Genomic DNA, 26,957 nt, shown 5'->3' on the forward strand with positions numbered 1-26,957 from the left:
AATCAAGTTCAACATAATACTTTAAAATAGTTCTGTTACTTTATTGCGGTATGATATAGGTTTGAATTGACTTTTGCTTGATAACTGTCATTTTTATTATGCTACTATAAATTGAATCTGTCTATAAAAGATTAATTTCCAAAATTTAAATCAAATATTTTCTGTATTAGAAATGTAGCTTCCATTCTTACTGAAATGATTATTATTATATCTTTGAAATTGTTTTAATTTATTTATAATGTCATTGACTCCGGCTAAATTTCTTTGTAATTATTTATTGTGTTGAAATTTGAATAATATGCGTATTCATCATTTAAAATTAGGTTCAAAAATTCTTACAGATTCATTGAACTCTTACTAACGTTCCCTGATGATGCCGTATAACTAAAAAAACAATAAGATCTGTTTAAAAAGTTTAATTATATAGTAGATATGAAAAAATATATAATAAACGATTATGTAATTTTTTAAGCAGTAAAATAAAAATTTAAATATTTCGACGACATAAGTTCTTTTTTATGGTAATTATTTTATTTTTAATGCGTGCTTCTAACTTGGGAAATGTTCTAATAATTAATTTAAACGTCCTTTGGTTTTGTTTCTATTGTGAACATTTTGAATGAATTAAATAAAATAATCGCGAAAATATTTTTACAGTATCTCATTGTATTATAAAATATAATTAAACTAGCATCTCCGTCATGACATCGTACGTTTACGGTTACTTGCGTTTCCCGTCGCGGTCAGGAGATATTTAGCCGATCATGGCTCGCTTCGCTCGCCCTTCCCGTCTAGCCAGAGGGCTCTGCTCCTTTAACTCTGCTGTGTTCATTAAACTCACGCTTGTAGACTAATAATGATAAATAGAAATCAATCTTCTTCAATTTATAAAAAAAATGTCAGTGTATTATAATTTCTTCAGAGCAACAGTTTGGTCAGAACTTGACTCGAAACTTTAAGTGATCTAAGAATGTGTATTTCAAACAGTTGGCGTCCATCTTAAAAATATTAATTATAACTCGAGTTGCCCATACGAAGTACAGAGAAAGTTGTATTTTGCCCGGTTCTTAGTATTACCCGACAAACACCATTAGGAAGTGACCGTACTTCCGTTTTTAATTATTTTTTTTAAATTACTTTTATTGTTTGCTTTTTAGCCAAGTAACCGACATGTGCAGATGGAGGCAGATGCAGCCAGTCTCATAATAAAAACAGTAACAGTGGCTGTGTTGCTTGAGCCGCCGTGCCGTACATCGCCACACCCTTTAAAAATCGAAATTCATAAAAAAACCGAAAATGGTTTTTAAATATTTACCTGAAGAGTATTTGTCATCCACAATCTAATGAATATCTCGTTTAATACAGTCGTAAATGGGGAAAATCTGCAAGCATTGTTCAATTTTTTTACATTTATTCATCCCTTTAAAAGTTGAATTTCGAAAAATCTAGTTATTGCCTTTTAGAAATTTACATGAAAATTGCACACACCGAAAGTCAAGTTGATATCCTCATTTGTTACAGAGAAATTTAAAAAAAATAAAAAATAAATAGCCGGGTTTCGAAAAAAAATCAAAATCAATTTTAACCCTTTAAACTTGGACTTTCAAAAAATCTAGAAATTATTATTTAGATATTCACATGAATATTACACAAACCAAAAATCAAGCTGATATCTTCATTTGTTACCAAGAAATTAAAAAATAGTAAATTTTATTGTTAGTTCATTTTAATCCTTTAAACTCGGAATTTCAAAAAAATCTTTCTTAGTGTGCAGTTACGCCGTAAGAACATGTATGGAAATTTTCATCAATTTATTTTTAGTAGTTTTTCTGGGCGTTGATGAATCAGTCAGTCAATCAGGACATGTTCTTTTACATATATATGCAAAAAATATGTATATAGATATGTAATATATGTATTGTTCTCATAAACGTAAAAAGAGTTTTGATGGAAGTCTTATGTCTTTCTTTTGCCACTTTATTCTCCTCGGTATCAATTGCTTACTCGTGCCACTACATAATAACTACCATCGGCGAACTGCCTCCGATTTTTTTTTAACTTCATTAATCTACTGAAACCTGTTTATCAAATTTTATTTTAGTCATTTAAAAATAAAAGCCACTATCGCTTTTATTTTTAAGACAACAGAACGTTCCCGACGTTATGGATTCAGCAGGCAGATTGATGTGTCTTCTTCAGGATCTTACTTTGTAAACGATGATCTTCACTAACTATTAAATCTAAACAATCAAACGAACAAAAGCGTTTTCATTTAGGTCGATAATTGTTCTCTTTGATTTAGAAGATTTAAGATTGATCAGAAAATTTAACTCTATTTTAGAAGATTTAGAAATTTTTTTATCTATGACCTAATAAAAAAGATATTAATTTCGTTTTCGATCCGTGAATTAAATATCAATCTCATAAAAAATGTTACTAAATAAAATAAATAAATTTCATTCAATTTTAATTACTTTGCGCTAAACTATAGCTTCAAAATAAACGTACATTCATATTTGTAATTAGAAAATTATTGCATTTTTTGTTTTGAATAATTCTAAATAATGCATGCTCTTTTTTTACTTCAAGCACGGGTATTTTTCTGCGATCCACGATTTTTTTGTGTTTCGTGTTTTATAAGTCGTATAAACTGATTCATAAAGTATTGTTAATTATTTTAACCGTAGCAATTTTAGCTGACCTGATACGAGTTCGTGCATCATTCTCATAAAGATCATAGTTTTCCTTAGTAAAATAAGAATTCCATTTCAGTCTTGCTAGAGAAAAATAAAAATTTTGCAGTTTTCCATCGTCTCCTTTATTCAACCGAATATACAGTTGCGTTTTAGCAAGCCGAGTGCGCCGAAATACATCTCGATCCCCCCCCCCCCCCCCTAGGGGAGAAGATCCCACCTCGTAGCGTGTCCGGTCGCTACACCACCCCCTCCGTTCATAGCCAGTAGTGGCTTTAACGGTGGGAGGGCGCCGAAATACAGCTGATATTCATCAAATAAATACATCTTATTCTGTTTTGAAACGCTTTTTATTTCCTTATTTGACCATCCCTGAATCTATTTTAACTAGTTTCGGCGTGACGCCTGTTCGTACATACGTATCTCTCGTAACTAAAAACGATTAGCCGTAGGATATTAAGATGTTGGATTTGGACTGTTGTAACATCTAATTGTGCACCCTCCCTTTTGATTGCAATCAACTGGAACAAAAGTGTCAAAAAACCCCAAAATCCAGAATAATTGGATTTTGGACTTTTTTTGAACTGCAGTATTAAGCCCTTATTGAGAGCTTTTCAACGGTATATCATAAGTGGTACTTATTTTCATCGGTTCTAGAGTTATAGCCAAATAAAATTTTAATTAATGAAATATTTGGATCTTACAAGGATCACATCGGTTCAAAACCGACGTCATCTATTTTTTCTAACTTTTTTTTAAATTTAAATATTTTGATTTATCAATAACTTTTAGCCTCTGTAAAAAAACTTTTTAAAATAAATAATAATCCAATAATAACAAGAAAAAATAAGAGAAGTTATTAATGAGATAAAATTTTATGTACCCTTTCATTTTAAAAAAAATGTGTATATGTAATTTAATATGCTTACAAGGAAGACATATGGTATCCACATCAGATTTTTTATGTGTACTGTCTCCGCAATAGAAAAATCTCTAACAAAATTTAAAAAAAACCCGTGTATTTTGAAAGAGTACTGTGTATAGGTCTTTGTAATACACCCATATTTCTAGTTCTAATTTTTTTTCTAATTGAAATTCCAGAAAATTAATAATATATTTTATTTAATACACGTTAACTACATTTTTTAAATCTTTTCATCGAATTTATTATGCTTGGAAATCGCATATACAAAAAAAAGAGCGTAAATTCATGTGGGACATATAAAAACATGTTTCTTGTGTAAATAAGTTCTTATTGAATAACGTGGAATCATATGTTTTATGCAGAAATGAAAAATAGAATTTTCCAAACAGTTGTTTATATATAATCAGAATTAATTAAAATAATATAACAGAAAATTTAAGTTTAAAATTAAACATTAATTTAAGTCGTTATCAATCTACATTTTTAAATCAACTGATTACGAGTACCTGCTACATTATTTTCTTATTTGATTTCAAAAGGAATAAATGTAAAGTAGGTAATTAGGTAGTAGGTAAAGTAGGTAAAGTAGGTAACTCGTATGTTATTTTACAAGTTTTTTTATATTTTACGTTGCTTTGTAGATTCTGGGATAGTAAACGACTGTGTACATTCTTTGTTCGTGTAGCGTGTTTTAATTTCTTTGTTACTCGTTGCATTTCTGGATCGCCGCTGGGTGACAGTATATAATTAATATTTTTATTTTTCTCTGAAACTAATATTATTTACTAAAACTGTTTAAATGTTATTTATAGTAGGTACTGAAGGGTTTTATTTATAAAATAAATTTTGAAATGAAGTATCTAATTTTGTAATTAATTAAGCGATCTACTTCTGAATATTTTCCATTTTTGTACATCTTCGATATAATTTAAATTTAATTATGATTTTTTATATGTTGAAAAACATACTGAATATTTTAGGAAAAATTTATATTATTTCAAATAACATAATCGCTTTTTAAACTAATTTTACATTATCGATGCCTATCTTTACTTTATTATCTGTATGTGGTACACGCGCACGTAACCATGTCTGCTTAACGTCTAGTCACATTGTAATTTCATAGTGATTTTCCCGATAACATTCGCCTGCATATCACCGCAAACCGTCTCGGCTAATTGCTTCTCTACCATTCGTGTCAGTAACAAAACTTCCCTTCTACAGGAACCCCCCCTCACCATTAACAGTAACGGATATGACCGCGCCTCTGTAATTAATTTTTAGCGATGGAAGAATCACCTCTGGGTTATGAATCTGAAATTATTATCGCATCGTAATATGCATTGCAATTTGCTACGAATTTAAATATAGAATTCTAGATATCTGTATCGCAGATTTAAATATAGAGTTCTATATCGCATACATGAAGAAACTCTACAGAACTAGTTAATTATAATAAAAATATAACACAATTAATTAACTAACTGCCCACAGAACAAAATAAAATTTGATCTTTAAGATCACAAGATACCATTAAAATTTGTTCTGATAAATATTTTTGCCGAATTAAATGTCGTATGAATGAAATATAGAATCCTTAGAAACTAAAGAAGGACCTATAGAGATATTTCAATTATTTATTTCCAAAGCACAAGTTATATATATATATATATATATTTTGCATTGGATATAAATGATAATGTATTTTTTCAAGCATAAGCACACTGTTACGTTTAATACGCGATATAAATAAAATACAATTATTAACTATCTCAAACACTAAGAGCGAAGATTAAGATTTGTAATTTCTTTTGTAGTGAAAAGTAGGATTCCCTCGAAAAAAACTTTTTTTCGGAGGGCGGGATCCCTCACAATTTTATAAATATATATATACGCGCGCGCGCGCACACACACACACACCACACACGTAATTTTAGAACTTATTTTATAAATTAGTGTAAAATAACATTGCTGAGTTACAACTAAATTTAGTTTATTTTGTTATCAATTACAGTTTTGATTGTTTTTTAACGTTAACAACTTTTCATACTTAATTATTGCTTAAGTAAAGTAGTCGGTGCTGTTGTACGACTTACCTCTCCGATAAGCTTGAAACGTAGATAGTTCCGTACATAATATGATAAAAAAATCGCAGGCGTCTTATTTTATTTCCGCCTATCAATTAACTTTAACCTGTACAATTTCATTTCATCACTCTTATTTATCTTCAAAAAATTAAAGAAAAATATTCATTTTTATCTTAACATAAATCTACGCCCGTTTAAAAAATGTGTAAGATTGCAAAGTATGTCCTTTTAATTAATAAATAATGATTACTGATTAATCATGCCTAATTTGGATGATTTTAGTTGATTTTCCGGATTATTACTGTGTAAGTCATGAATGATTATTTAAATTTTTTTTTAATTGGTCTGCTCATTTTGATAAATCAGAATGTTAAAAAAAATTGTTACTGATCATTAATGTGCTACCAGCTCATTACTGATCAGCCTACTGCTGATTCGCGTTAAAAAGTTTAATATGCAGAAGAAGAAGCACAGAATGTAGAAATCTATTTTCTAGAAGTTCAGCTTCGAGCGAGAAGTTTATCTACTATACATACATTATGCATAATTATAGTAATTAATACAATAAAAACTATACTTACTTATTTATTAAGCACTTAAACTACTTTATTTAAGTACTGCTATTTATGTAATTTATTAATTATTCTTTACTTATTATTACTTGGACATTAATTCTTGGATCAATAACTGTGTAAAAAAATTACAGTAACTTTTAATGTATGCTAATACTTTTACCCTTATACCAATAATCCAAAATAAAAACTAAGCCACACTTAATTTCAAATTTTAATTTTTGATAATCATTAATTACTAGAATATTTTCCACTGCGTAATATTGGAGCGTGTTGTCACACCTGACATGGTTAAATAAGAATTGCTGTTTGTATACTCTAAAAACATTCAAAAAAAGGTTGAAGCAATTTATCTTTTTTGTGACCATCACATTACTTACGTTCATCACTTTTTGGATAGAATTCATATTTATCAAGATTATAAACAAGTTTAAGTCTTATTTTTTTCTTTTTTTTTGTTCACCTTCATTTACCGCGCCCCCCAGAGCCAGTTACGCATCTAAGCATAATTCAGCTCCGGGGGGGGTGCCTTCGCCTCAAACTACCTTGGCAAAGTCCAAGGTCCCGCCCAGGTAGTCGAGAACCAACTCCCCCGTGATTTTCCAAAACTCTTAATGAGCTCATCCTGTATGGTGAGTACATCCACATGTTTAATAAAGATGTGGACCCTTCTTCCACCCTTCCCTGTCAAGAGCCATAGTGGTGCCCTCTACTTTTGCAGAAATATCCTTGCTTATCCGTTCAGCAGCACCACTATCGGCCCGCACCCGGATGTGGGGGCCCTCACCCTGTCCCTTACGCGTGGAGAGGACCCCGACTTCACCTGGCGATACAGCTCCTTTCACTGAGCGGAGAAGATAAGCGTAAGTTTTCCCCTCCGTCGTTGGCAGGCCTACCGGCCGTTTTCTGCCGACATCCTTCTGCATCGACTAACAGATGCACAAGGTATCTCTTCCCGATCCATCGAGTGAAATATTCAACAGTGTGGCCCAAAAGTTGGCTAATTCGCTTCGATGGTCCTGAGAAACACACTGCCCGACTGTACTCATCCTTCATCACCTGAGAAACCGACCGGCAGATAATGAAGGCCACCTCACGGTCCCCAGCTGCCGAGTTAATTATTAGGGCATAATCAGTACGATCAAGGTAAATTTTGGAACCACCGCCGTCCCCGAGCAGGTAACTGTACAACAAGGACTTTGCCCGCCATCATTTTACCCGAACGAGCCAGGTCCGCAATCCATGATGCTTTACGGAGTGTGATTTGGGTGGTCGACCCCATCTGCCAGATCAGTTATCATGCAAATCCAGTACCCTCTTCTACGCGAGCGGTGTCCTCCACCAGGACTGAAGATTGGAAAATCCTCAGACCAGCTCCAAAAGACCAGTCTCTGTCAGAAATACCATCATCAATCATTCGACGGAGCTCCACACCTGATCAGGATGCAGTCCGGTCAACAAGACCCACGGCTGCAGTCTGCGAAGTCATGTCCGTGACAGTGAATTATATCTGGATGGCTTCTTCCACCGTACCCGGCCGAGTTGATTGTCCCTCCTGAGGCTCTACGATTATTTCATCAAGAACATCTTGAAACATCTTCATCATACGAACAGACGAATCCATACGTTCGGGTCACTCCTTGATTTCTACTTTTGTGTTCGTATGCTGCCGCACAAACGAGCCAACTCCCTAACGTGGTTAAACAAAAACGTCATGTTATTAAGTATGTTCCGGAGTTTAAGGCTCTTTGCACCACCTGCATTTCTCTTCCCCTCCGTCACACCCGTCCTCCATGCGGAAGACGTCCTGGAATGTCCTACATTTCTCCAATTCAAAGGCCTCTTGTGAGGAATACAAGGAACCCCTACCACCAGCCTTGGATTTCTTTCTATCCTGAGCAACTTGTGGAGAAAGGCGCAATCTCAGTTTCCCAGATGTCTTCGGAATTCCCTGCTCCATCGTCGTTAGACCTTACTGGAAGAGGCGGCAAGTCAAAAACGGAAAAAAAAATTAAATTATAACACAAAACCGTAAGGAAAACTGCAGAAATATGGAGCGGAAAAAACATGTTCGAACCCATCGAGAGCTTATATAACCGAGCTTAAAGTCTTTATTACACAAAAAAGACACGTTTGTGCTAAAAATCAGTTCTTTTAATTATGGAAGTTATAATGCAAATATAATTGTTCAACATCATTACGATTTTGAAATAAAAGAAAGTTAAAAATAAAAAATCTTACTTCCTTGATAAATAAGCGATTTTATATGTTGGCATCAAAATTTTTTCTGACTTTTGAAGTAAAGAAGATAATTGAGGTCCAGTTATATTTAAACTTAATTTTAAGCACGAATACCAGTTAAATACTAGTTAAGTACAAGTTAAAGAGTAATTTAAATTCACTCATCAGTTTAAGGAAAAAAATTATGGGAAGCCTGTCCTCAACCATTAATAACAAACTAATCCTTTTATCCGGAGGTCCCGGGTTTGAATCCCGGTCAGGCATGCATTTTTTATACGCCAAGCTTCAAGTTTATGCGGCGATATCATCAAACAACAAAAAAAAAATACCGATTAATCTTTTTATCTCAGTATGTATTATTTAATCCTAGACGCTATAGGTCGATGTGACCCCTGGCCACCGTACATAGCCCCGCCGTCTATCTCGACCTCTGCCTGTCTTCTCCAATTGAAAACGACAAGCGTCCTCAAGTGGCGCTCCACATCACCCATCCATCTATTTCACTGCAGTTAATATTAAACTGAGAAAAAATGTCTTTTCTTCTAGGAATTAATAATCTTCTAAAAACAGGTTCATTCCTCAAGAAAAAATTTAACTAACACCGGTATTGTGTGTCTTAAACCAAATTGTTAATCGTATTTCCCACTGAAGGTTATTTTACGAGTATATTTAACTTCTTTTATATCGTTTTATTCATTTTCACAGGTTTCCACCTAAGTGGTTCTATAGATTCTCCTAGAAAAAAAATTAAAATTAGCCCCAAATTCCAACTTTTAACTTGATTACCTTTAAAAAAAAAGGACCAAAGCGAATAATATACAATTAAATATAACTTAAATTACAGGAAGCATAAAACAATAGAACTTATTCTGTTTTATAAGACACATAATTCAATTTGATGAATAAAATATAATTTTTCGTTAGATTAAGAAAGAGGGCGTCGATACAGCGTTCTGTATAGAGTTAAATTGAACTATGTTAAGTAAATAAATTTTCTTACTTACCGGATCAGACTATCATCTTTTTAAATTACTTTTTCTCATATTTATTTTTCTTTTTTTTATTTATTGATACTAGTTTCACGTTTAACCCGTTTTTGAAAATACACATCGTTGTTTAATATCTTTCTTCGATTGACATAATTTATTTTATTTATAGTTTATTGATAAACACGCGTTAATAAAATAGTGCACGTCTTCTTTCCTCTTTTTTTTTGGTAATGCATTTTGAAGAATTTTTCGCGAATTTGAAAACTTGATAGATTCATTAAAATATTTGATGTTGTAATGATTAAAAATGAATAACAGATGTTTTAAACAGAGACTTGTTACAGATTTTCATTCAAATAACTTATCTATTTTGTAATAAGCAGTGGTTATCGAATAATGGGTTTCGTTTTGATTTACGTACAAACAGCTATATTTTACGTATTGAAAGTTATCGAATTAAATACGATTTATACTATAAATTTTGTATTAATCTACACGTTCCGGTTATAACGGCAACGGAACAAATGAAATTAAAATCGCACAAAAAGGTCTAGCCCAGAATTTACCACCTTAAATTTTTTTTTTCTTCCTATAGCTCACAGATCTGTATATTTATTAGTTAATTCCTTAATTGATCTGCTATTACTAGAATTATTACTACAAAATTTGTTCGATCGTTTTATTTTTTATTATTATTTAGCTTATACTTTTGTTATATATTTATCTTGTTACCAGTTTACAGTAGTAAATTTCAACTGACATTTAAATTTAAATGTTTGTTAATGTGTATTTAATGCTGGTTGGCGGCAGACGGTAAGAAAGCGGTTAGGATACTATAAAATAAAAACAAAATACGGCTTTGCCCACGTATAACGTGGAGGTGTAGAAAAAGTGACTGAAAAAAAGATATGTTCAGTTATGATATAAATAAGGCAATACCTTGTGCGTTAATACATACATAGATATCTTTAAAAATTATTCAAATTTTCTCGTTTTAAAAATTATACACAACGAAAAAATATATTAATTTCTAATTGTACGTATAAAAATGTAAACTCTTTTAATTTCACGTGAACTGTGATTCAAATAATCACCGATCTGAAAGAGCCCTTTTTAAGGGCTAAAGTAAACTGATATGATTCCGAGTATGTTTTACTTATTTATTTATTAAAAAGTTAGTATAATTTTAGCTTTTACCACGAAACTGTGTAAAATTAAACAAAACTAGATATTTTGCATTAATTTTAGAGTCCTTTAAATATAACCTTTTAATATTTAGACGTGCAACATATGTGTCTTTTTTTCTATCATGTATATGCTAATTTAGGAATAAAAATTATTTTACGAGCTTAGCTCATGCAGCGATAAGGTAGGCTCGGTTGTATAACCTTAAAGCAGACTTATTAAACTAGCTATAACAGGAATTATGTCTTTTGCATTTGTATTCACTTTTTATTATTGTGAATTCATTGATCAACCAAAAACTGATACAGCGAAAATTTTATCCTCAAACTTTATGCTAAGCCATAAACTTGAAAATTTTATACTGATTAGAGGTGGGTTCAGTTCGTATCGAATCGGGTATTTTTTGCTTCCTACGCATGAAAAGATTAGGCCATCTTGAGAAACGATTGAGGGGTTATTATTTGACCTCTTTTATGAGACCTGAAAAAAAATTATCAAACAAATCAATAAAAAATATCGTTGTCCTGTAATTCAGAGAAATAAAAAGTTTTTTCGGACAAATAATTAATTTGAAGAGTTCTTTTTTCTTACACTATACAATTTTTTTTTTTGCTTTAAACTATCTTTTTTTCTTACGCTATACTACATTTAAATACTATAGTATTTTCTAATGCTATACTATTTGTTGAAAGTGTTAGACCGAACGATGAGCTGGTCTTGTAAATACAGTCTCTTAACTATTTCGCTTTTTTTTAGTTAGTTAAGTAAAAGAAAAAAATGTTGATTTTATTTGATTTTTATAATTTGTGAATACATGATAACTTGCTATAATTTTTCATTGGTGATATTTTCAGAATTGTTATTAGTTGACGTTTTAGTGAAAGGATTTCAATTTTACCTCGATATTTTCATGTATTCAAAATAAATATTTATATTATTTCTATTATTTTTTGAAATTTTTAATAATTTAAACGCTTGTTTCTATTACTTGGCGTTTTTTATCGAGGCGCTTACGGAGATTTTTGTTACGTTAGAAAGCATTGCAATTTGAGGAATTTTTATTAGTCATGAGCCGTACTGTATACTCGTATGATTTCCATACCGTCCGTTTTGTTTGTAAAATATATTGATTGTAAATTAATAGAATAATTTTTATAATTATTTATTATAATTTTATCTTTTATGACTCAGCTTTAATATGAATATTGTAACAAAAATTGTTTTAATTTTAACGTTGTCAGTTATTAGAATAATTTTAAAAAAGTTTGTAATTTTTAATTAACTTCCTTGATTCCCTTTGAATGAACAATCTCAAGGATTTCTGTGAAGTGGCAAAAAACAAAAAAAATTACCGTAAGAGGAAACATTTATTGCTCTAGATCATCATTTTTCAAACTATATATCATAAATAAAAACCAAACTACCGGTAACAAACAACATTCTGAGAGTAGTTTGAAATCATGCAGTATATTTGTGATTGTTAATATATTGTGAAGTTTATGTCAAAATAAATTAAAAAAATAGACGACTATTAGCATCCTATAGTAAAACGTTTTGTAATTGATTCACTTCTAAAACTGTCAGTAAAAAAAAAATCGTTTGTTTTTATTATTCATTTAATAATGCTTAAATATTGTTAATACTGTTAATGTATTTAATAGTTAAAAATGTTAATTTCTTGCTGTAAACTATTTTTATAAAAATATAGATGATTGCTGAATGCCTCTATAATTTATTTATTAAAAAAAAAAATTGTTTAATATGTTAACATTGATAGAAAATGTCTTTTTATTTTAAAATAATAGTTATAGTTTACAATTTAAATATTAACAGTACATTTAAAATTATACTGAGAAAAAGAGTATATTTCATTCAATGAGTAAAAGAGATTTAAATGAACATGTCATGTAATATGTAGTATTTAGTTGCTAGCATTTGCATTGTGGTGGAAAATCATACATTACTTTCAACAATAAAATAAACTTTTTTTTTACTTGCTCCCTAGTATGTCGTCTTAATTTTATTATTAAAATAATTTAGATTTTTCATATTAAAATAAATAGTTATTTATTCCTTCATAAAGAGTTTCTTCCTCTTCAAAATAAGGATCTACTACAGTCATACTGTAATAAACATCATAAATATGATAGGTGCAACATGAGACAGATTCAAATTCCAGGTTGACTTCAATTTTCTTTCTTTTGTTTTATAATTGCATAATTATTGTTATTATCATTTAGAAAGAGATTAACTAAAAATTTTTCAATTGTTTACAGAAATGCAGAAAGAGTAAGTAAGTCTGATCGAATTCAACTGAAAGGAAAAAGATTGCATTTAAAATCAGTTACACCTCGTGATAATGGTGTTTACCGTTGTTCAGCATCCAATGAAGCTGGACATTATAGTAGTATGAATACTGATAACTTCATATTAGCTATACCAGGTTAGTTCATTTAAAATTTTAACCAAATTACAACTTCTCTTTTCCTGAGTAGGTTACATCTCATAAAAATTAATTACATGCATTTCATTAAATTAATTACATGAGTGATAAGTTTAATTTACTCAATTAAGTTTTCAGAACCATTTTTTTTTTAAACTTTATTTAAGTACTGTGTGTAATTATTTATCTATTTAAAAAAAAAGGTACACAATTTGACAAAAGGATAAGGAATGTACACAAATTTTGCTTTTTGTATATTTAACCCTAGTACAAGTGGGTTAACCCTATACTAGACCAGGTGGGTCTAGTAGTAAAATCATCATCACAAATCAATGTGTTGATGAGGCACAAGTACTGTGCCTAGTTAAAAAATATTCATTCACTAAACTTGTTTTATTTTTAATCGTACAAACCATATAATAGACACAAATTACACACACAAACTAAAATAAAAATAAATCAATCTAATGAGAAAAAAGAAACAGAAATCAGTATTACTTTGTTGACTAGGTATAAAATTAATATAAATTCAATCCCATTGTAAAGTTCTCTGTCCTAAGGTACTTATAAAACAGGAGTAAAATCTCAAGTGACAGTATTTTCTGTTATTCAAACAAAAAATTAATTTTTAAAAATGTTTTTAATTTTACTCTTTATCTCTATAATAAAATTTGAAAAATATCTCCACCCTAAAACTTCGTTTAGAAAAATATAATTAAAAAGTTTTAAGTTCATAGATTAAAACAGTAGAAAGTTAGAATAACTTCTTTTAGGGTAGGAGTTTATTACTCTAACCCTCTAATATAGTTTGAAAACTTTTCTACCCTAATAATGGCTCATTTAGAGAAAAATAATTTTAAACATTCAACTAAGTAAAGTAGAACGATTGAAAGTTAGAAAAATTTATAAAGATAACATTTTTGATGGTAATTTTATAAAAAAAATCTTAAAAGTTTTAAATACAGTTTCTAATATCATTTGTAATCGTATTATCTTTTGATAAACTAAAAAACATACTTTAGTAAAATTTTGAAAATATCTAGCCCTTTTGAAATAATAGCATCCTTTCATTTTATCCCTGTCTCATCTGATTTTTATCCACTTTAATTCCTCTGATATTCCAAATATAACCACACCAAATTTCTTAAGTTGGTTAAATTATTCCTGAGATAAAAATCACTCTTTCATACTGAAGGTCCCAGGTTCCAGTCCGACAGGCTTGACATTTAACATTTTATTAAAAATATTCTATATTAGCATGCACAAGCTTTAAGCTTCTGAGCCAACATTTATGTATATATATATATTTTTTTTTTTTTTATCGTGTTCTGAAGGTTTTAAATTATTTAAACATTTTTTAGCAGGAAAAAATTATCTATTCTCTTCATCAGAATTATTTTACTAACTATTAGTAATTTTTATCATCAGCTGATGCTAAAAAAATTTTATCAATGAAAAATTGCTGAATTTCATTGAATTTGTTTAAGCAATATTTTTATCTGTAATGAAAATTTTGAGCTATATTTTTAAAATTTAATTTTGTGTAAACATTAAAAATAAATTATTTGACAGTTCTGTGTTAAATAAATAACATTTCATTTATTTTCTTAATAATTTAAATCCAGTTTTTTCAGATTATATAAATATTATTATTCAAACTAGATCGGAATGTAGATGGATAGACAGGCCTTCTGTTTGTTTAATGAATAGTACTTACTACTGATCTGGTGTAAATCATTCGTTACTCGAATTGTTGTTGTTAGCTTTTAATCATTTGATTTACATCCTTTATGCTAGGAATGAGTAAATGTAAACTATTCCCTTCATCCAGGTGATTATCGAGCAGTTAGTTCATTTATATTGTTAACACTTATTTATAGTTCATTTTACCAATTATTTATTTTATTTTCATTTAGAGTAAAAGTAATTTTACTATGCATAAGTGGATACATTTTTTACAATTAACTGAAACACTGAATTGGAGTATAGACATTATAATAGGAAAAAATAAAATAAAAATATATTTAATTAAAAAACATCTTAACAGAAGAAATTAATGAAATTACTTTTTTGATTAAAATCAGTTAAAAAGTCAACAAGGTGTATTAAAATCATGTATTATTTTGAATCATACTCATATCATTCATAATGTGAATGTAGTTTTTTAATAAGAGCAGTATAATGGACTTGAGTGATGGAGTCCTGCAAATTAAGAAGGAAGTAGAAAATATAATAATGGGGAAATCCAGAAAGGGGCTAAAAGAAACTCTTTTAGTAAAGGTAATAGGTCCATTTAACAATCGTCCTTTGTAGTACTGCCCACTGACACACCTAAATAGATGTTGTTCCGTGAGAAGAGTTACCGGACTAGGGTAGGAGTTTCATGGGAATATATGAGGGCAGACAATCATTCTCACGCTTTGAATTGAGTCTGATCCAGCATATAAAGAGGATAGGAGTATAAATACTCCAGGAAAGATCAGTTGAAATCAGTCTAAGCAAGACGTTATGATGTGAGTCTGCGAGGAGAGTCTGCCAGAGAGTGCTCTAAGAGAGGGTTCTAAGCTAGGAGTTATTATACAAGTTTGAAGCAAGAATATTCTGCATGGATGTCAGTAAGGAGCGAATTTCTAGTGAATTTGTTCAATGCGATTAAGGTGACATCATAAGTAATTCCAATATATGAAAACAAGAAGTGGTTTGGTGAGTTACTGTTAGATTGTAAGTGAAAGAGATAATGTACTATATATTTCATTCATAAACTGTCAGGGTATTTTTATTTGTGAATAGTAAAGGTATTTGCCGTGTAAGAACTTTATACTATCTTTTGTACCATTGTTGTTAATTCAAGAATAGTGGTTAAAAGTGTTAAGACTAGCGGTCATGTCAGTGTGACTGAATTACATTTAACTACCTGTAAATAAATCCTAACAATTGTTTTAAATTCTGTTTTGTACGTAATCACTGTTTCTTCTTATTATTATTATTGGCATTTATTATTATTATTTTGGTTGTGATTACTGTGATTATTATTTGTTTATTACAGTCATTTATTATTCTTATTGTCATTGTTATTATTGATTTTTCCTTTTTTATTTATATTCATAAAGTAATAAATTGTAATTATATAAACATTTTCAATCGTCAATCTCTCAGTATCCTGATCAAGCTGCCAACACGTGACAATAGTTTAGAATTGTTTCAACAACCAGCAACTTTGTGATTAATTTGTTTATTTTTGTGGTTGGCACTGAATTCCTATATGTGCACTTCTGCATACTTTACACAGAATTGCTGATAGAGTTAACAAATGTAATGCAAATATTTTGTGAATCATTAATCTAAAACAAAATTAAATAAAAATTATAGTATAGTTTTTATAATTTGTTTTTACAAATTTAAAAAATTTAATTTGAAATCACTGAATTTTAGATTTTTTGGAATTGCTTTCATTGTTGGTAATGGTTATACTGGATTAATATTTTCAACTCGTCCTAAATAGGTTTTAGTGATTTTTTTTTTCATGCATTTCTCTATAATTTTTAGCATTGTTTTTTGACAATGCATGTTAATTCTTTTTTTTATCATTAAATACATTCAGATAAGATTATTTTCTTTATGGTAAAATAATCTAATCTTTAGAATTTTCTTCTACAGTATTTTAATTTTTTGCATTTACTTTCCCAAAATAGTATGTTATATTAATCTGTTTGCATTTTCGTGGCAGTTCTTTATAGATGTCCTAATATGGAGGTACACTTTTTTCTCTTTTGAATTTTTTGGTTCTTTCAATGAAAGGATCTATATTCAAAAAATAGAATTTCAATTGTTTGGTTTTGTTAATATTTCAGTTTTTGTGAGTTTCTTTGGTCATGAACAGTACTTTTCCACTGGAACAAAAATAATGAAAAAATATGAGCTACTTTACCTAGTTGATTCAGAGTATGCATAAATGTAATGTCATTCCACCAAGTGGTACTTATGCATATGTTTCCAAGAAATAAGCATCAATCTGTTTCATTGATTTATTTTGAGATCATAACTTAAATTTACAAATTTCCATTATGTGCATTGTTTTTTGTGGATTTCTGCAGTTTTCTGACCATGTCAACAAAAAATCATTTTGTAATCTTGCTATATTACAGAAGAAAATTTGTTAAATTCTCAAATTATTTTAAACAGTTAACACTTTATGTTATTTGAATGTTATCTCAGTACACCTACCAATATGAACTGTAAAGCTAATTTTCATTCATCTCACAAAGATAGAAGAGGAGTGCTGAAGATAAGACTTGTATTATTAGATTAGATCCCCTAAATTAGACTGCTGAAGAAAAAGCCTCAACTTTATCTTACTGATAACTCAGCAACAAGTTACACCATTTGTGTAACCCCCAAAATTAAGTCCTTAAGTAAAGCCACTATAAATTCTGAATTTCACTGAAATCCTCCATGGAAGCAGTAGGCTACTATCTCCCATTCTTGCTATTGTTGTATTTAATCCATACTCTATTATGTTTATCTGAGGAAAAAGAGGTAAAAAAGATAGGAGGATATGGGAGCTATAAGTTCCTATAGGTTCATTGTTCATTCCTTTAACTTCCCTCTGGAGAGTGTTTACTCCTAGACCAAACGTTATTAGTTACTTTTAGCTTTGTAGCATAATTTGTTATGAGATGTTCATAAATGTTTTAGTTGGATTAAAAATCTTTACTGCATTATATACACACATAATGCTTCTTTTTTGTAATGTTTGCCTATTATGTAATGAGTTATTTTAATTAATTAAAAAGCAGAAAATATTTTTTATATTATAATGATTACAGGAGACCGATGGGCTCATATTAAAGTAGCACCACAGGATGTACTTGTAAAGCTTGGTTCTAGTGCTATATTTAATTGTGTTTATGAGAATGCTGATGTTATGGAATGGTATTTCAGAGAGCGTGGACCCCTTGAAAATAATACTGCGTAAGTATCAGTTATTTTTAATTGAATAAAAAATGTACTAACTTCATATTACTTTTATAATTTTATTGCATTAATCATAATTAAAATTAATTTATACAGTAGTTAGTTGTTAATATTATTGTCATCTTTTAAATGGATAATTGTCTGTTCAATCTCTGTTTTGTTGATCATTTCATTACTACATCCATTTTATATAATATAATACTGTTGTATCTTCTTTAAAATCTTGAAAAATCCATTTATAACTTGGAGATTACTTCTTTCAAAAACAACAAAAAAGATTAAAGAAGTTATAAAATAATGAATAGCTTCAGAACTGAATTTCATAGAAACAACTACATTCAATTTCTAAAAATTTTATAAAAATGCCATCTTTTTCACTAAACTTACCTGTAGCTTGTATTTCATTGGTTCTTAATAGTGGTTGCTTTTACTACTTACAAGATCACCGGTTAAGCTCTCATAACCCTTTAGAGATGTCAATTGGTTTAACTGTGCTCCTACTCTCATACAAATCTAAGATGGATTTTTTTTAATAATCAATATGGTCGATCATAATTCCATTTTCTTAGACTGCAGTTAATTCTAATTATCAGTTTTACATTATTCTTTCAGTTGTCAATCTATAATAATATATAGATTATTATATTATATCTTTATTGGGTAAATTATAAAAATAAAGATATTTTTATAATTGTTTCATTTCTTGAATCAGGTTTTCAGCCTAGTAATTCAAATCAGTAGCTGTCACTATTATTAATGTTATCATTTTTACATAAAAATTGGTTGAAAACTTCATGTTATTATTTTGTATTATACTATTTTAGAATTATATTTTACAAACATGAATGTAAATAGCATAGTATTTTTTTATAGCATTGTATAATTTTACCAGTTTTATAAAAAAATAATATAAACTAGATGAAGATAAGCTTTATAATTTAATTGTCATTTATTTTAAGTGCAGTAATTTTCCCAAAGACAGGAAAAATACTGTCCAAGATTATTTATAAATAAGAAAACAATTGAGAGACAGATTGAAGATTGACAAAAAATTTGTGAATAAAAAAAATTAATTAACTATCTGTTTAAAAGCTGAATAATCTAATTTTCAAAGCAAATTATAATAATATTAATAAATATATGAATTTGCAATTAATAAATATATAAATTTCAAGTAATGTAACAAATAACAACAATAAGGTGATCATTTGGTTGATATTACAAAAATATTATTAATTACAAGTAGTAATTTAGATCATTCATTATGTTATCTTTACATATTTATAAGTTTTTCTGTGTTCAAAAGTAGGGTGACATAATGATGTAGTTGATTTTATTATGAGTGATTTTTCCAAGCTTTTTCAATTAAATCAGTTACCATTCAGATACTTTCTGTGTACAGTTATGTTAAATGTACTATATTCATACTATATTTTTGTCTGTAACAGCAAAATGTGTCAAACTATACTACTACTCTACATAAAGTTTAATGATCCAAACTAAAATAATACGTGTAAACATTATTTAGTTAATGGAAATTGAGATGATATTGAAATTTGTGAAAGTCACATATCAGTATTAACTAATTTTCATATGAACAGGAATGTTACAAAATTTGAATGTTATTGAAATATACTGTTTAGTACAAGTTTTATTGTTGGCTGGTAATTCTAAAGGGATTCATGAGGTTATATTAAAACAAATATTCTTGGATCATGGTTTTTGAAAAGTTGTTTAAAAAAGGTACAGAGAATAGATGTTTGCCAAGGAATTGTTAGTTGGCTATGTATTTTAATTACATAATTTTTAATTATGAAATATTTTTACGATACTCCACTATTATTTATTATTAATTAAATTTGAACTCATTATTTTACTATATGTATTATTATTTACATTTTTCTTTATTACATCATAATTTTCTTGTGGTATATAGTAAATACTTCCTCTAATCCACCTGCTTGAAGTTATTATTTATTTAAATTGTATGAAAGGAACATGCATATTCACAGACAACCAATGAAAATGTTTATTTAAATAAATTTATAGTATTTGTTCTTTAAAAATTTTTTAAATTGTGATTAATTAATGAATTTATTTATTTATTTTAAGAATAAGTTTTCTTGGAAATGGCTCGTTGTTACTGCATAAAGTGCATTTATCAGATGAAGGCTTATATGGTTGTGTTGGGATCCGTGGTGAATCAACTGAAATACCAGTTAAGTACACTGCTGAACTTCAGATTGCTTGTAAGTACTATTTTTTTTGCATTTATTTGAACTATTATTTCGCTTTTAAAAATTTTGCAATTTAATTGTTGCAATACGATCAATAATAATCATGTCATGACATAATTATTATAGTGTTCTTTTGATTGTGTGTAACATTGATTTCAGTAGTTAGAATTAAAAAAAGTTACAGACCAGTTAAAAAAAAATTATTGAAGATTATGAAAAGATAATTCAATAATTATGTATAGAAGATTACTAATAACAGAATCATTAGTCGAATATTTAACAAAATCTTGACTGAACAATCTGTGAATAAAAGTTACAGTTAAACTTGTTTACCAAGAAGTTACTGTAACAGTATTCTGTTTAACTAAAATTGTGTATCACCGATAAAATAATTTTAGAAACATAATTTTCTACACTCTGGGTTAAGTGTTTTAAAATATTAATTTTTGCTACGTATTGTCCATGATGCCAATAACATCATGGATAGTGATAGTGATAGTGATGTCATGAATGTGGTAGAGATATCTTCATTACTAAAATAATTGATGATTTAAAGTAAAAATAATTTAAATCTAGGTCTTCATATATCCCATTCATCTATTTTAGAGTTCATAATTAATAGTTAAATATTTAAAACCCTTTTTAGATGTTTATAAGTTTATACATTATGTTTATAGTGCAGCTATATCACAATTGATTTGAAAAATATTTGCTGGTTTTTTCATTAGAATATTATTAACTTTGTTAAATGCTGTAAATTGTAGAGGAAAACCATGATAATGGTATATACAGTAGTATAGTAATGAGAAGGTTGTGTTAAATATGTGAAGAGGTTGTAATATGGGGCATACAGACTGACAGATAAGAATCTTTTGTTTTTTGTAATTGTAGTACAAAAACATTTTAATGAAATAGCTTTTTTAGGTTAGTTTCTTACTGATTGGAGAATTAGTTTACTCTAATCACAAATTTTATTGGAATTTAGTAGTCACTGTCATGTATGCCATGGTCTGAAGAAACTCTCCTTAATATTCCAGTCTTCTTAATTCTTCTTTTTCTTCTTATTATTATTATGAAATTATTAGGTTTATTATGGAATTATCAGTAAAAGTAATTTTGTTTGAAATAATCCATTCGCTTACATTTACATATGTTTTGTATTTGTTTAAAAAAAAATTAATTTATTTATTACTAACTTCTACAAAACCAATTGCTCATTATTCTTTTACCCAATTCTTAAAATAATACAAATTAAATAAAGCTAAATTTTTGAGCATCCTCATTAAATATATTCGTAGATATGCAGGTATCTTGTGATTTTTTTTAATACCTTAAATATATCTTATATTTTCTTATGATATTTATTTTTATGGTATTATTTTATTATAATTATTAATTTTATACAACAATATTTGTGGTTCATCGAAGTTTCTGTATTTTGTTTGTTGATATATTTTATTTTACTCCCTTTTACTTCCTTGCACAAAGTAAAGGAAGTATTGTAATCGCAAAAAATTTTGGTTTTCAGATTTCAATGGATATATACATTTTGACCATCCCTGAATCCATTTTGACTAGTTTCAGCGTAATGTCTGTACATATGTACATTTGTATGTACGTATATCTTGCATAACTCAAAAACGATTAGCCGTAGAATGTTGAAATTTTAGATTTATTACTGTTGCACCATAGTTGTGCACCACCCCTTTTCATTGCAATCGACTGAACCAAAAGTGTCCAAAAAAGCACAAAAATCAAAAAATTTGAATTTTGAACTTTTTCTTATCTGCAATAATAAGCCCTCATTGAGTGCTTTTCAACGATATATCATAAGTGGTACTTATTTTCATGGTTTAGGGTTATAGCCAAATAAAATGTTAATGAAGTATTTGGACCTTACAAGGGGAAGGCACATCAGTTTGAACCTGCTTCATATAATTTTTTTTTTTTTTTAATTGAAATATATTGATTTATTAATAATTATTAACCTCTGATTGTAAAAAAAATTTACAATAAATAATAATTCAGTAACAAAAATACAGGTGATTCAAAGAAACGGGAAATTAAAAAAATTAAATAACGTTAATGAAAAATTTTTTTAGAAAATGAATTTTATTTCATGTAATTGTACAAATGTTGACATTTTAGGATACATACATTTTAGTTTATTTTTTAAAGATGACATCTTCCAAGTGACCTCCTCTTCTACGTAAACACTCACGAAGTCTCTTCGTTAAATTGTTCATGGTTTGACGTTACATCTCAACTGGAATTTCCGCAATTGCTTCTCGGATCTTTGCCTTCAGTTATTCCGTTGTAGCAGGTCTACTGTGGAACACTATGCTTTAAAGGTGACCCCACAAAAAGTAATCGCAAGCTGAGAGATCAGGCGATCTGGGAGGCCATCTAATGTCACCATTTCGTGAAATAATACGTTGTCCAAACAATCGGCGTACAGCTGCCATCGATATTCGTGCAGTATGTGACGTTGCTCCGTCTTGTTGAAACCAGGCTGTGTTAAGAATCGGTGGAAATCTCTTTTGTTGTTCCACAACAAAGGTTTCAAGCATGTCTACGTAACGAGCCGACGTCACTGTAATCGCAAGACGGTTGTCATCCTCAAAAAAATTAGGGCCTATAACACCGTAAGATGACATAGCACACCACACGATCACTTTCTGGCTGTGCAACGGATGCTGGTGTAGCTGCGTAGGATTTTCTTGTGTCCAGTATCTGAAATTTTACTTGTTAACAAATCCACAGAGGTGGAAATGCGCTTCGTCTGACATCCACAGTTCGTGAACAAACTCTTCGTTATCGTTTATCTTCTGAAGCATTACATTACATGATTGTGCTCGCACAACTGCATCGTTCGGTTTCAGTTCGTGGACGATCTGCAACTTGTATGGATGGTATTGCAAGTCCTTCACTAACATTCTTCGAACGCTTGAACTATGCAATTGTAAAGATGCTGAGAGACGACGGATTGACCAATGTGGACTTCGTGCGACAGCATCTTGTAAAGCTTGAACATTCTGTGGTGTACGGACGGTTCGCTCACGGCCTGGAGGTTTTTTTTTCATTGCCGAACCAGTTTCCTCAAAATTAGATATCCATGTTTTAATTGCATGTGCTGATGGAACACGGTCGTGCCGTCCCAGATTAAAATGATGGCGAAATTCTCTACACGCTCCCTTCACACTGTCATTGTTTTTGTAAAACACTTTGATAGCAAATGCACGCTGCGCACCACTCCAAGGATCCATGACAACTAAATGGCAGGTTAGGTTAGAGAGGCTGGCGCCACTTATCAAGTGGTACCAATCGCCCACGGCTACCAACACAACTTTAAAAATTTCCCGTTTCTTTGAATCACTCTGTATATATGTATATTAAAATAATCAGAAGTTATTAGTGAAATAAAATTTTATGTGCTTTTCATTTTAAATCAGAAGTATTTACAGAGGTTAACAATCATTAAATTAAAAAAAAAGTTAAAAAAAAATATGTATATGAAGTCACATTCGAATCAATGTGTACATGGTTACAGATCCGACACGTTCTTACTTTCAGCAGATAACTACTTGACCGATGTGAAACAAAATTATTATATAAACTAATATAAAATTATGTGATGCTATTTGGTGCCCATGACAATGCAAATGTGTAACTTTCCACTTTATTAAAGAATTGGAGAATCCTATCTCATTTTGAGATAATGAAATATGTTTAATGAAAATAAGTTTAAATGGAGTGCAGCAAAAAATGTGTATATGTAATTTAATAGGTATATAAGGAAGTCATGTGGTGTCCACATAAGATTTTTTTCTTTCATTATTTATATTTAATTAATACATTTATGCATTTACATCTACTGATAATAATTACTCAAAATATATCTCTTACAATATTTTCATCTTTATATATATATGATTTAATAGAATTTATATATATATATAGTATAGAATAATGAAATAAGACACATATCTTATTAGATTACGCAATAACAAAATTATTTCAATCATGACAGGATGCAGAATCCCACAAAAATATTATCCTGAAAAATTAAGGAAAGATCTCATTATTCTGTACTAGGTTATTTAATAGAATTTAAATATAGAATATATAATATTTATATATATATATATATATATATATATATATATATATATATATAAATATTAAATTCATATTATTATATGAAATATAAACCATCAAAACACAGTAATTTGATAAATTAAACTTGTATTAATTTCCATGAATTGATTTTCTCAGATCCTGCTTCTTCAGTTGGTAATAAATTCTATAATTAGTTTATACATAATTCTTTTAAAAATTGTTGTTTTATTTTAGATTATTCTCTGTTTTAAAAATTTGTTATTTTATTATCAATGCATATGCAAATTTTGCTGTCCAGTAATGGAATTACGTAATATTTAAAATGTTGTATTTTCCTTTGTTCTATTATCATTATTTTCAACTAATGATAATAGAAGAAAGAAAAATACTACATTTTAAAGATTACATCATTCCATTACTAGACAGCAAAATTTGCATATGTGTTGATAATACAATTTGACATTTTTAAAACGGACAATTTAAATCTTTAATTAAAATTTTTAAAACAAACAATCTAAAATAAAATAACAATTTGTAAAAGCATTATATATAAAGAATTCATTGACAACTGAAGATGCAGGATGCCGAGAAAATTGATTCTTGGAAATTAATAGGGTAAGTTTAGCTTATCTAATATTATGTTTTGAGGTTTACATTTTATATAATATTAAATTTTATTAACAAAGTGGTCAATATGTAAATGAATTGTTTGAATTATCAAAAAAAATATGTGTGTGCGTGGACCTTTCTTTATTATTTTGATTTTATAAAATTTAAATTGCTTCTCTTTTTTTATTTATTAACTTTTTATTGATGTTCCTTTGATTAATGTTTTCTCTTGGTTTTCCTTTATCTCTCTAAGTAGAAAGGAGGAGATTTTGGAGCAGTTCCTTTTGTTGTCCAAAGAATACTAAACTACTCACTCCTGAAGTAATAGATGTTACGTAATATTATTTTACACTGACCATTTCAGGGAGTCTTTCCTCTCCATTGAATGCATAACAAACCATGCCTACTAATTCTTCAGAAATAAAACTTTTGTCCTCTAATAAGTGTTTCTGATAACTAAATAAAATTATGATAGATTTTATCACACAAAAATTGATTGTCATATTTATACATTTTACAATTATTAATTTATATTACATTATTTATAATCTAATTGTATTTTTAGGAATGTTCTTACATATCTGTGTTCTTCAAAATAAAACAGTTTTTCCATGTAATAACCTAATTTTACTTGTAAATTATAATTTAACAAATGAGTATATCAGTAAAACATTGTTTACTAATCATTTTACTCAGTTCACAGTAACAATCTTCTGAAAACCTTTTCAATACACTGTATAACATTATAGAGATGTAAAAGGTTTCCTTGTTTTGATTTGTTATGCAAACAGATCAAAAACTGAACTGACCTGTCTGTTCAGACTTATATAAAGAGCTGTATGGATGGATGCATTATTCTAGATTGAAAACTTCAAATTGGATGAATATACTAGGTAACAATAGTGATTCCTCTTTTGCTTTCTAACTTGGATGGATGTATTATTCTAGATTGAAAACTTCAAATTGGATGAATGTACTAGGTAACAATAGTGATTCCTCTTTTGCTTTCTAACTTATTCATTCATTCTTTTTAGTCTAATCTAACTGCCCTAAACCTAATCTCCAAACCTGTCTGGTCCACTTCCCCTTTATTTCAAGAGTAAAGAGAGGGAAGGTTTCCCTCGCTTGTTACTTGACCATACACAAGACAGTTTTCTATTGTTATGTTTTCATAGCCTTTTTTTATTCCTTCCTGTTACATTATATTTGTGTATATATTTATGTGAGATTGTTAAATACATGTGTTTTCAATAAACTTTTTTTGAATTAAATTAAGCACTTATGTTTTCAGATTTGAAAGAAATGACGTCAAAAAATTTAGAACCAAAAATGGACGATGGATATGGTGCAGTAGGTTTAGGTGGTGAACTGAAAGTGACATGTACACCACCAGCAGGTCTGCCTCATCCTATTGTTTACTGGAGGGGGCCTCTATCTTCTGTTCCATTGCCTTCTTCTGGTCCTATTAAAGATCAAGAAGGAACACTTGTGATAGAATCTGCTAAACCTCAAGATGTTGGAAATTATACATGTATTGCTCAAAATGTAGCAGATACTAAACAAATATCATTTGAATTTATTGTTACTAGTGAGTATTTCATTTTATTGAAATAAATATGATTAATGTAATGTAGTGTGAAAAGTGAGAATGATATTATAAAGCATTAATATAAGTTTTGTGCTTTGCCTTGTATTAGCCTACATTATTAGCAAAATTTTTTTTTGTTGTAATAATACTTCTCTTTAAGTTTTCATCATTGTGCCAGCCATTTGTAATGTTTACTTGGAGTTGAATACATTTTTTACTGAAAATATTTTATTTTAAATGCACAGTATTAATAACTTATAGTTATTTTAGTGGCAGTCTAAAATAACTAGGTTAT

The 26,957-nt window shown here is 29.0% G+C and overlaps 1 protein-coding gene across 1 annotated transcript in view; it reads left to right on the forward strand.

Annotated features, from left to right (window-relative positions):
* The window catches only part of LOC142320335 (inactive tyrosine-protein kinase 7-like), a 217,938-nt gene that overhangs the window by 155,516 nt on the left and 35,465 nt on the right, over positions 1-26,957 (forward strand). The window contains exons 4-7 of the mRNA XM_075358041.1: positions 12,969-13,135; positions 17,962-18,106; positions 20,222-20,358; positions 26,366-26,662. Coding sequence (XP_075214156.1) covers positions 12,969-13,135; positions 17,962-18,106; positions 20,222-20,358; positions 26,366-26,662 — 746 coding nt within the window. The remainder of the gene's footprint in view (positions 1-12,968; positions 13,136-17,961; positions 18,107-20,221; positions 20,359-26,365; positions 26,663-26,957) is intronic.

Source organism: Lycorma delicatula, chromosome 2, assembly GCF_047948215.1.
Source record: "Lycorma delicatula isolate Av1 chromosome 2, ASM4794821v1, whole genome shotgun sequence".
Lineage (NCBI taxonomy): Eukaryota > Metazoa > Arthropoda > Insecta > Hemiptera > Fulgoridae > Lycorma > Lycorma delicatula.